The 12995-nt window shown below is 40.7% G+C and overlaps 1 protein-coding gene across 3 annotated transcripts in view; it reads right to left on the bottom strand.

Moving 5' to 3' along the window:
- Positions 1-1130: 1130 nt before the first annotated feature.
- The window catches only part of il1rapl1b (interleukin 1 receptor accessory protein-like 1b), a 1487064-nt gene continuing 1475199 nt past the window's right edge, over positions 1131-12995 (bottom strand). For all 3 annotated transcript variants that reach the window (XM_078559845.1, XM_078559847.1, XM_078559846.1), the window contains one exon: positions 1131-3672. In XM_078559845.1, coding sequence (XP_078415971.1) covers positions 2951-3672 — 722 coding nt within the window. In that variant the 3' untranslated portion in view covers positions 1131-2950. The remainder of the gene's footprint in view (positions 3673-12995) is intronic.

Raw genomic sequence — 12995 nt, 5'->3', positions numbered from 1 at the left:
GACCAGGGCCTCCATGATTTCCATGCTTACTTACTTCCCTCAGCAATCTAAGATGCATCCCATCCAGTCTGGCTGTCTTTGTTTACTTTGAGCCCTTCCAACTTCTATGTATCCCCACTTTATCTATTTTTGTCCTATCCAATTCCTCTACTACCTCCTTCTTTATTATGGCATGGGTAGCATCCTCTACTTCAATGTAAATGGGTGCAAAGTGCTTATTTAGTACCTCACCCATGCCCTCTGCCTCTATAAGATGATCTTTTGGTCCTTAATCGGTCCCAACCTTCTTTTAACTACTCTTTTACTACTCCCAGCTTTATAAAAGGTTTTTCTCTTTATATTACCCAACAACCTATTCCCATGCCCTCTTTGTCCATCTTATTTCCTTTTTTAGTTCTCCCCTGTACTTTTTGAATTCAGCGTGGTTCTTCACTGAACTAGGCACCTGATATTTATCATAAGCTTTTTTTTCTGTTTTTTTTTCATCTTTATATCATTAGGCATCCAAGGAGCTCTAGCTTTGTACACTATTCCTTTCCCCCTGTGGAAATCCATCTAGTCTGTACCCGAACTATCACCTCTTTGAAGTCCTCCCATTGCTCATTACCTGCCAATTTTTAAATCTAATTCATCCGGGGCAACTCTCTTTTCAACTCACTGAAATTAGCCCTCCACTAGTTGAATATTTTCCACACATTCACATGTTCAACAGGAAAGCCACTGATCTGGCACCTCAATGGCCAAAGGTTTGAGCCCTGGTGAAGTTCAGCACCTATAATCTATCAACCGTAATGTGTGTGACGAGTTTTGTAAGTTGTTTCTTGGCATGCTGAGATTGTCTCAAACACTTCTGCCATCAACATGCAGAAACATCAGGAACTGTGGAGGAAAGACATTCTTTTAATCTTCAGAGGCTGCATGAATGTAAGGGATATTAATGAAGTAAAATAAAAATAGGGGGAGGGGAATAAAATACAACTGAAAACAATGCGGAATGCATGGCTTTATTTTTAAAATACAGCAGCCTTCGTGGCAGGTTAGCTATGCTAAACAAATGTCGTGTTCTCAATTTTATGTATTAAAATCCTAAAGTAGAACAAAGAATGCTGTCTCTTTCACCTGTGGAACCTTTTGGATTGTACAGTATGTGTATTTTCATTCCTTTCTCCAAATAGGGAGCCTTTTGTTACAAATATATCATGCCTTGCTGGTCACCCTAAGTCTGATTAACAACTTGGTGGCAGTGGAAGAATTATTAAGAGCTACTGATTGTCTATAATAAGGAAAGCATGCTGCTTCTGTGTAAAACATAGACTACCATGTGTTTATAAGAAAAACATGCTGCTAGAGGAGACTACCATGCTTTTTGGTATTTAGGCTTGTAAAGACATAAAGAGAATGAAGTAAAGTGAAGTGGTGACAGAATACATTTTTTTTTTTGGACAAGAAATGAAGCTGAGAGTAACCTCCATAAAACAACTTATGATCTAACCCGATATCAGTGATTTAATGCTTTGGGCAGAGACATATCTGAAGTGACCACTATGGGGAATGAATGAAGATGACAACAACATTTGAAAATAATAGTTTTAATTTTAAAAAATGGAAAAGCAAGCCTGAAGTTGTTTGTGGTCCCTATATAACAAACTGTGATGTATATAGTGAATTGAGGCATTAAACACCACTATTACATTGACTCACAAGTAAATAACAAAAAAAAGCTGACGACAATAAAATATACAGGAGTGTACAAATGTTATAAAAAGTAAAAAAACATGCTGTCCTAATGCTTGGTGTGATCTGACTTTGAAAACTAATGTTTTCAGTTGCAGTCAAAACACAAAAAAAACTCAAGATTTTTTCTTCTTTAATACCATTTATTGTTGTAGAGGTAGAAATGGCCCTAACCATTTTTAGACAAAGTATTTAAGCAAAAAAAACAAACCCTATGTTTTTTTAAATCATTACTGTGGGAACTGTGCACTGACGTCAACATTAAGTTAAAAATCCCCTATTAAGTGCATTTTCCAGTGAAAAGTGCAACATCTCTTTGCACAATATTCTCATATATGTGGAAGACTAATTTACCATTGTACAAGGGCATAATTTACTTTGGACACCTGAACAGTAATACTGGGTCTTCTCTGTTAGTCGTAAGTATGAACCTATTTTGTCAGCAGGTGTCTTTCTTTTTTTATACCAGCCATGATAGATAGCTGAAAGTATGATAGGAATTTATAATTAATTAAGAATAGTATGATTATCTTGTGAGCGTCAATGGTTTGAGCTAGGACTATATCTACTTCATCTCAAACTTCTACTTAATAGTTTGTCGTCAGCAATAATGATCAGAACACTCTTTCAGTGAATATCGGAATTTGAAGGGGTGACTCAGACTGACTTGATATAGTATTCAAGTGGAAACATCACCTATAATATACACTTTAAAGTTCAGTGTCTCTGATATATAATGCCTACGACCTAATATGTAATGTAACAATGCACACGCCCTCAACAAATCACATTTCAGAAAACTGACTGTGGCTTTATATTATCGTTTATCTGGAATGGAAAGTGGAAAAAAATCCTCACACATTTATCACACAATCTTGCAAAAGCATCCCAATAAAATATCCAAACCAAGCCATTTCCATCCACAATAATCATGAAAAAGTAAGTTTTTTTTCTTTCTCTATGTGACATGGATATGCTTGCCAGTTCCTTTAAAAATTCTGAAATAAGTTCTAGTAACATAGAACATAGAAAACAATCATAAATGTAGTAGTGACAGGCAAGAATAGAACAGGAAGACTCTGATGTTACAAACAAATTATTTATCTACAAGACCCTGTGTTTTCATATTTATTTTTGTATAACAGCAGCAGTCAAGGCCATGGTCCCAGGCACCAGACTGTGTAACCTGAAGGGGATAAAACTACCCCACTAGTTGTTACCAAATGACACTGGACATACTGGTCTCCCTCGGCAGAAGTGGTAGTACTGCACTGTTTGTGTGAACCTCATCTGGAGTTTGCTCCTTGTTTATTTTATTGTTGGGCCTCTGCCCGTTAATAAGTGTCATGGGGATGTTGCAGTATGTGTGTTGATTACCCAATGAGGTAAAGGGCATGATGCCACTAGTAGGAGGTACATCGTACTCGTAGCTCCGATAATAATGCTTGTGCCGCATCTGCGTGTGGTAGGTGTTGTGAAAGGTGGAGCGTAGGTCCGGATGGGCGGTGGCCAGAGCGGTGGAGGTCGCTGCTGCCATGGAGATGGCAGACACTGTCTGCAGTTCCCCAAATGGGCCCTGCTCGCTAGCATCCAAAACCTGCTCGTTAGAGATCGGCTCTATCCTCTTAAAGGGCATCTCATACTGTAAACGTTTCCAAAATTTGGAATCCAGTTTGTTGCATTTAGGTCCATTCCACTTGATAACTGTAAGTAGTTTGATTGTGTGTTTGAGGGCCTCAATCTCCTGATAGTTTATAATTCCACGAAGTTCACTGCATTCGATAAGTATCACCTTTATTTCACCCGTGACTAACATGTTGCGCAGTCTGGTTTCCAGTTCAAAGATGCTCCAGCCTCGCCTTATGACATAGCTCGGGGTCAGTACGATAATTAGTCTCTTGCTTTGATCAATGCATCGTGCCACATCTTCAACATATGCTGAAAGTAAAGCAGGACAGCTTACAAGCGGTAGGAATCCTTGGTCATATAAATTGACTTACATTGTAATGACATGCATGATACTATACCCATGATCATATTTTAACTGAGGTGGTTTCCTCCAGTCACTGTGCACAGCAGTCTTGCAAAGAAATGAAGGAAGATTTCCTCTGCTTGGTATCAGTTGAAAATTTGAAATGTATTCAAAAAGGATGCATTTATGTGCAAATTACTGGCCAGAGGAAATATTCTTCATCCTCGCAGGTTTTAATTCAAAAGAATTGAATGGAAATATCTCCAGAGGAGAGTGGCAATTGGATGAGAACCAATATATCAGAATGAATCTAAAATTCAACTTATTGAAAGATTTTTGTTTGTGTGACTCCCCCCACACTCCAGTTGCTGAATCATTATTTAATTGTTTTAAATGTACACCCATGATTTGATTAAATAACAAAATTACAATAGTTTTCAGGTCAGTCAGCAATGAAATGATACATTAATCAATGAACATCACAGGAGTTAACAAACCTCAACCTGACAATTTCTCTCAGTTAATGAAAGATGATTTTGAAATCCACTTTTGAGGGTAGATTTTAACTTTCACTGTTATGTGGAAAATGGCAGGAATGGAATGGCTGCCTCATTTCCTTTTCCACTGAATTCAGTAGACATGGAAATCGGCCCGGCGCTACCTTTCACAAGCAGCTGATCCACTCCCACCAATTTCCTGCCTGCAGATAAAATTAAAAATCCACCCTCATTACAACCACCAATTTTCTGACTAGTAACATACTTCAGCATTTTATTTTGTTAAATTTACTTTAGAAAAAAAATCACAAGGCCATTCAACACATCAAACCCACTCCATCTAGAAGCTTTGTACAATTTTTCTATCATAGATGTCTGTTATCTCTTGATTCCCTAATTTAAGCAACATTAAGTTTCTGCCATTATCTTAAAAAAAAAATCAAACCGTGTTAATAGTCCTGATTTTAATTTGGAGCAACCAGTAAGGATAGGGCCAGCAGGAGGACATGTCAAATTGCCCCCCACCTCTCTCCCCCCATTTCCTGGCTCACCCTGTGAGGCTCAGGCTATTTTATCTTCCAGGCCTCATTTGAATAGACCAGGCCTGATTCCCGCCGGAATCCGGAATTAATGACAAGAGGCTGGCAGGCGAGAATAAGGTGACTGTGCAGGAAAGGCAGATGAGGACCCACTAGCATGGTTTCTGGCAGGGTAGGTGAAAAAGGGCAAAGTTCCAACCTGGTGGAGGGCAGGCACAACCATTACAAGGATTTCTCAGATGCCAAAGAAACATTTAAAAGACAAAATAATTTTGCAGGGCTATTTGATTCTCAGCCTGAAAGGTCGCTGGGCCAGCACCGTTGCTGCTGGTTAAAATGGAGTGGAAATCCGAATAGCATCATGAAAACCCAACTTTTCAATTTCACTGCTCCCCTCATTTGCCTGGAACAAGTGCCTCACACACTGCTTGAAATGCACCTATTAAAATGATGAAGGGCATGTGTGCAACATGGCTCCTGTGAGTGTTATGCTGCGATATGCAAGTCATGGCTTGATGGCAGCACTCTTGCCTTTGAGTCAGAATGTTTGGGCTTCAAGCCCCACTCAGAGACTTGAGCACATAATTCAGGCTGACACTTTAGTGGAGCACTATAAAAGTGCTGTCGAAGGTGCCATGTCTCATATGAGACGTTAAATGAAGGACCTGTCTACTCTTTCAGGCGGATATAAAGGATTTCATGATGATGTTCCCGACACTACCACCACCATCCCTGGATATGTCCTGAGCCACCAGCAGTACTGACCCAGCAGAGGTGGAGGCACAGTGGTATACAGTCGGGAGGGAGTTGCCCTGGGAGTCTTCAACATCAGCTCCGGATCCCATGACGTCTCATGGAATCAGGTCAAACATGGGCAAGGAAACCTCCTGATGATTACCATGTACCTCCCTCCCTCAGCTGATGAATCAGGGCTCCTCCATGTTGAACATCACTTGGAGGAAGCACTGAGGATGGCAAGGGTGCAGAATGTACCCTTGGTGGGGGACCAAGAAGGTGGGGGACTTCAATGTCCATCACCGGCTCGGTAGGACCACTACTGACCAAGCTGGCCAAGTCCTAAATGACATTGCTGCTAGACTGGGTCTGTGGCAGGTGGGGGAACCAACAAGAGGGAAAAGCATACTTGACGTTATCCTCACCAACTTGCCTGCCGCAGATGCATCCATGACAATATCGATAGGAGTGACCACCGAAAAGTCATTGTGGAGACGAAGTCCCACTTTCACATTGAGGATACCCTACATTGTGTTGTGTGGCACTACTGCCATATGAAATGAAATATATTTTGAACAAATCTAGCAATTCAAGACTGGGCATCCATGAGGCACTATGGGCCATTAGCAGCAGCAGAATTGTACTCGAACACAATCTGTAACCTCATGGCCTGGCATATCGTTCACTCTACTCCCATCAAGCCAGGGGTCCAACCCTGGTTCAATTAAGAGTGCAGGAGGGCATTCCAGGTGCAGAACCAGGCATACCTAGAAATGAGATGTCAACTTGGTGAAGCTATAACACAGGACCACTTGCATGCCAAACAGCATAAGCAGCAAGTGATAGACAGGGCTAAGTGATCCCACAACCTATGGATCGGATCTAAGCTCTGCAGTCCTGCCACATCCAGTCGTGAATGGGTTGGCAATTAAACAACTCACTGGAGGAAGTGGCTCCACAAATATCCTCATCCTCAATGATGGGAAGCCCAGCACATCAGTGCAAAAGATAAGGCTAAAGCATTTGCTACAATCTTCAGCCAGAAGTGCTGAGTGGATGATCTATCTCGGTCTCCTCTGGAGGTCCCCAGCATCAGAGATGCCAGTCTTCAGCCAATTTGATTCACTCCATGTGATATCGAGAAACGACTGAAGGCACTGGATAGTACAAGGGCTGTGGGCCTTGAAAATACTCCAGCAATAGTACTGAAGACTTGTGCTCTAGAACTTGCTGCGCCCCTAGCCAAGTTGTTCCAGTGCAGTTACAATACTGGCATCTACCCGGCTATGTGGAAAATTGCCCAAGTATGTCCTGTACACAAAAAGGAGGACAAATCCAACCCAGCCAATTACTGCCCCATCAGTCTACTCTCTAATATCAATAAAGTAATGGACGGGGTCATCAACAGTGCTATCAAGTGGCACTTGCTTAGCAATAATCTGCTCACTGACGCCCAGTTTGGGTTCCACCAGGGCCACTCAGCTCCTGACCTCATTACAGCCTTGGTTCAAACATGGACAAAAGAACCGTACACCTGAGGTGAGGTGAGAGTGACTGCCCCTGACATCAAGGCTGCATTTGACCGAGTGTGGCATCAAGGCCCTAGCAAAACTGGAGTCAATGGGAATCAGGGAAAAAGCTCTCCACTGATTGGTGTCATACCTAGCACAAAGGAAGATGGTTGTTGTTGTTGCAGGTCAGTCATCTCGGCTCCAGGACATCACTGCAGGAGTTCCTCAGGGTAGTGTCCTCGGACCAACCATCTTTAGCTGATTCATCAATGACCTTCCTTCCATCCTAAGGTCAGAAGTAGGGATGTTTGCTGATGACTGCACAATCTTCACCACAATTCATGACTCCTCAGATACTGAAGCAGTCCATGTCCAAATGCAGCAAGACCTGAAAAATATCCAGGCTTGGGCAGACAAGTGGCAAGTAACATTTGCGCCACACAAGTGTCAGGCAATGACCATCTCCAATAAGAGAGAATCTAACCATCGCCCCTTGACGTTCAATGGCATTACCATCACTGAATGTCCCACATCAACATACTGGGGGTTACCATTGAGCAGAAACTGAACTGGACTAGCCATATAAATACTGTGGCTGTAAGAGCAGGTCAGAGGCTAGGAATCCTGCGATGAGTAACTCACCTCTGGACTTCCCAAAGCCTTCTTAACACCTACAAGGCACTAGTCAGGAGTGTGATGGAATACTCCCCACTTGTCTGGATGAGTGCAGCTCCAACAACACTCAAGAAGCTTGACACTGTCCAGGACAAAGCAGCCCACTTGATTGGTAATCCATCCACAAACATTCACTCCCTCCACCGCTGACGCACAGTAGCAACAATGTTTGCCATCTACAAGATGCAGTGCAGGAATTCACCAAGTCTCCTTAGACAGCACCTTCCAAACCCATGACCAATACCATCTGGAAGGTCAAAGGCAGCAGATAGATGGGAACACCACCACCTGGAAGCTCCCCTCCAAGTCGCTCACCATCCTGACTTGGAAATATGTTGTCGTTCCTTCACTGTCACTGGGGCAAAATCCTGGAACTCCCTTCCTAACAGCACTGTGGATGTACCTACACCACATGGACTGCAGCGGTTCAAGAAGGCAGCTCACCACCACCTTCTCAATGGCAACGAGGGATGGGCAATAAATGCTGGCCCAGCCAGCGAAGCCCACATGCTGTAAATGTATATTTAAAAAAAACCAATGACAACTATAGTAAAACTTCACGGGAGTATTAGCAAACAAAATTTGGCGCTGAACCACATAAGATGACATTAGGACAGGTGACCAAAAGCTTGTTCAAAGTGGAATGTTTCAAAGAATAGCGTGGGTATTTTCAATGCCTTGGTCAATATTTCTCCTTCCATGAACATCACTAAAATATAATCTGGTTACAACATCATTGCTGTTTGTGGTAATGTGAGCCAATTAGCTTTCACATTTCTTCCATTACAACATTAGCCACATGTCATTGACTGCAAAGTACTTTCGTGCATCATGATGTTGTGAAAGGCATTATATAATGTCAGCCTTGCTTTTATTTCACTAAGATTTTAATCCCCTGCAAACAAAAAAAAATTGCTCCTCAAAAAACAAATCAAGCACAGTGAAGTAATTATGTTTGCTGGTGGGAATTCATAATATAGGTACAAAGTAAACGCGAAATAAAGACCTACATGAAATATTATTCAGAATTTGTATTTTGTTAAAGTGAAAATGTTTAGTGGCATGGTTACTTATTGTCACTAGATGCCACTAGTTTACTTTGTAATTATTCCAGAGCATTTCAAAGTCAGTTAATCACATTTAATTACAATTAAAAGCACAAAAATTCTTTAAAAACAAATCACAATTGGCTAAAGTGGAATGGGAAATTTGGTTAAAAGGTAAGGCTGTAGAGAAGCAATGGCAGACTTTTGAGGAGATACATTCCATTGAGAAAGACAGACTCTACGAGAAGGGTGCACCATTCATGGCTAACCAAGGAAGTTAAGGGTGGCATCAAATTGAAAGAAAAGATATACAATGCTGTAAAGATTAGTGGTAGCCCAGAAGATTTTAGGAATCATCAAAGGATGACTAAAAACATATAAAGAGAAAGAAATTTGAGTGTGAGAAAAAACTAGCAATAAATATAAAAACAGACAGTAAGAGCTTGTACAAGTATATAAAAAGGAAAAGAGTAACTAAAATGAATGTTGGTCCCTTAGAGGGTGACACTGGGTAATTAATAATGGGAAACAAGGAAACACCAGAGACTTTGAACCAATATTTTGTATCTGTCTTCCGAGTCGAAGACACGAAAAGCATCCCAAGAATAGTAGGAAATAGTGGCCAAAAGGGAGGGAGGAACTTAAAACAATCACAATCACTAGAGAAAGGTACTAGGAAAACTAATTAGACTAAAGGTTGACAAGTTTCCTGGGCTTGATGGCCTCTTTCTTAAGATCTTAAAAGAAGTGGCTGCAGGGATAGTAGATATATTGGTTGTAATCATCCAAAATTCCCTAGATTCTGGAAAGGTCCCAGAGGATTGGAAAACTGCAAATGTACCACCACTATTCAAAAAAGGAGGGAAGACAGAAAGTAGGAAACTATAGACCAGTAAGTTTAACATCAGTCATTGGGAAAATGCTAGAATCCATTATTAAGCAGATAGTAGCAGACATTTAGAAAATCATAATACAATCAGGCAGAGTCAACATAATTTTGTGAAAGGGAAATTGTGCTTGACAAATTTATAGAGTTCTTTGAGGATGTAAAAAGCAGGGTGGATAAAGGGGAACCAGTAGATGTAGTGAATTTGGATTTACAAAAGGCATTCAATAAGGTGCCACATAAAAGGTTACGGCACAACGTAAGAGCTCATGCTGTTGGGCATGGATAGAGAATTGGCTAACTAACAGGAGTCAGAGAGTCCGGATAAATGCTCATTTTCAGATTGGTAAACTGTAACTAGTGGAATGCCGCAGAGGTCAAAACTATGAGCTTCAGCTGTTTATCATCTATATTAAGACTTGGATGAAGGGACCAAATGTATTGTAGCCAAATTTGCTGTTAAAACTAAGATAGTTAGGAAAGCAAGTTGTGTGGAGGATCCAAAGAGACTGCAAAAGGATATTGATAGGTTTAGTGAGTAGACAAAATATTTGGCAGTTGGACTACAAGGTGGGTAAATTTGAGGTTGTCCATTTTGGCAGGAAGAATACAAAAACGGAATACTATTTAAATGGAAAGAGACTACAAAATGCTGCAGTACAGTTACAGGTATGGGTGTCCTTGTACATGAATCACAAAACGTTAGTAGTTAGGTACAGCAAGTAATTAGGAAGGCAAATGGAATGTTCACCTTTATTGCAACGGGGATGGATTATCAAGTAGGGAAACCTTGTTGCCGGGCATTGGTGAGATGGCATCTGGAGTATGGTTTTGGCCTCCTTACTTAAAGAGGGATATATATGCATTGAAAGCAGTTCTGAAAAGGTTTACTAGGCTGATTCCTGGGATGAAGGGTTTCTCTTATGAGGAAAGGTTGAGCAGGTTGGGCTTCTCCTTATTGGAATCTTACTGAAACATGTAAGATTCTGAGGGGACCTTGACAGGGTAGATGCTGAGAGGATATTTCCTCTTGTAGGAGAATCTAGAACTAGTGGGTATATTTTAAAAAGAAGAGGTCTCCCATGTAAGATGGAGAGGAGGAGGAATTCTTTCTCTCAGAGGGTTGTTAGTCTTTGGAATTCCCTTCCACAGAGAGAAGTGGAGGCTAGGTCATTGAATATATTCAAGGCTGAGTTAGACAGTTTTTCAATCAACAAGGGAGTCAGAGGTTATGGTGGACATGCAGGAAAGTGGAGTTAAGACCACAATTGGATCAGCCATGATCTTATTGAATGGTGGAGCAGCCTCAATGATGGAATGGCCAATCCTGATCCTATTGCTTATGATTTTTACCTTCACTTTTTGACAACAGGACTCCTTTTATAATATATCTCTCCTGTCATGATCTCCACACACTGAGGATAGTCTATAATCAAAAGAGCAGGCAATAATCCACCACTGGGGCATCCAGCGACAGCATTGTGAAAACAATCACTGAGAAATATGCTGGAGTGGACAAAATCTTTCCTTGATTTATTATTCTTCTCTGATGAGAAATTCTTGGCCTCTGTTCAGTAGCACCTTGTAAATAGGGGCTTTAAGAGGCTGAAGGTAATTAGTTTAATTTTCAGAATGAAAAACACATTTAGTTAAGAAAGGAAGGGAAGGAGTTTGAACTGAAAAGGGCACCAATTAAAATGATGTAGTAAGCTCCCTGCAATTTATTTTAAATTTGTTTTTTTTTCAAAGGGTTCAAGCTGAAACTAGCCCTTTGCATTACAAACATACCAAGACACTAAGCTGCCATTGCACCACCAGATGTGCAGTTAAAACAATTCATGCCCACCAGTATGAACTGGCAATCCTGGAGACAGGTTCATATTAATAATAGGATTGAGCACTGGCACCTGGAGCTGCACAGCAAGGAGGTTCACCCTCTCAAGACATTGGCATCTCAGATTATGACTTGCTGTTCCAAGAAGGACAACCAGAGCCTGGGTCAGCTGAGCAGACCTATTTAGTTAACTCTTTAACTTCCAAAATAATAGGCCCAGAGTGGAACAGCAATTGATTACCAGTGGACTCTTCAGTAATGGAGTCCTTCACTCAGTAGAAAATAAAACTATACTTTCCCTTAGCTGGGCCTGTCTGAGATATAACTGCTGGATTCCCGGTGTAGCCCAGGAATGCACTCAGGCACAAAGTTGCTGCCATAAAGTAATGGGGATGAATAGAATAAGTGCTCACGCACTTGGCTTTCAAATCTTGGAGGTTTGTAAATCAGTCGAAAGCCCAGTGGATGACAAGAACAGAAACAGGGAAAAGGCACACCACAAAGAAAGGGAAAAGCAGGAGCCAAAGGAAGAATTTGATAAAGATATAGGGGCATTAAGGCTGGGGTGTCACAAGTCTCCCTAATGGGTGTGTACTTGGCCATAAGATAAAGTAAAGTACCATATGAAACATAGTTCAGTACTATATGAAATATAATGTCATACCATATGAAATATAGTACAGTACTAAATGAATTATAGTTTAGTAGTGTATGAAATACAATATAGTACTATATGAAATATACAGTACTATATGACATATAGTGTAGTATCATATGAAATATAGTACAGTACCAAATGAAATATAGTACAGTGCAGTACTATATGAATTATAGTGTAGTACCATATGAAGTATAGTTCAGTACTATATGAGATATAGCATAATACCATATGAAATATGGTTTAGTACTATATGAAATGAGATCAGGTTTTAATGTTTAAAGAAGCAAAGAATTGCACTTCCACATTGCATTCCTAGATTTCTAGAATTCCATCAACATAAATAAAATATTGAAACTACGAGCAGAAATATACTAAACAGCACTTCTGCTTAAGTCTTCAGGATGTTTGCTCAATACTCTTGCATCTCTTATCCTCATATCCCATGTTATTGCACCTTAAACCCTCCAATATCCCTCCTATTCAATTCTGATCTATCATACCAATCTTTGTGCTCCACTACTTTTCATCTGTTCCATCTCTGTGAATCGCCATGCCTTTCTCTTTCCTACTTCTGTATCATCTCTACTAATCCTCATGTTTTTCTGTTGTTCAAATCTGTGCCATCTCTTCTAATCCTCATGTTTCCCTAAACTTCAATGTTCTATCATCCGTTAATCCTCAAGCATTTCTGTTCTTCAGTCCCATGCCATCTCTGTTAATTGCTGTGCTTCTCTGTTGTTCAACCTGTGCCACTTCTAATCCTCCTGTATCTTTGCTCTTCATCCCAGTGCCATCTGTGTTAATTCTCAAGCTCTCTCGTTCTTCAGGTTGTGACATCTTTGCAAAACATTCTTATATTGCTGTGCCTCATTTACACTGCACAGCTAAACCTTCCTGCTCTGACT

This window comes from Cetorhinus maximus, chromosome 16 (genome assembly GCF_964194155.1).
Source record: "Cetorhinus maximus chromosome 16, sCetMax3.hap1.1, whole genome shotgun sequence".
Taxonomy (NCBI): domain Eukaryota; kingdom Metazoa; phylum Chordata; class Chondrichthyes; order Lamniformes; family Cetorhinidae; genus Cetorhinus; species Cetorhinus maximus.
Note: the sequence above shows the minus strand (reverse complement) of the source record. Positions and strands in the feature narration are given on the sequence as shown.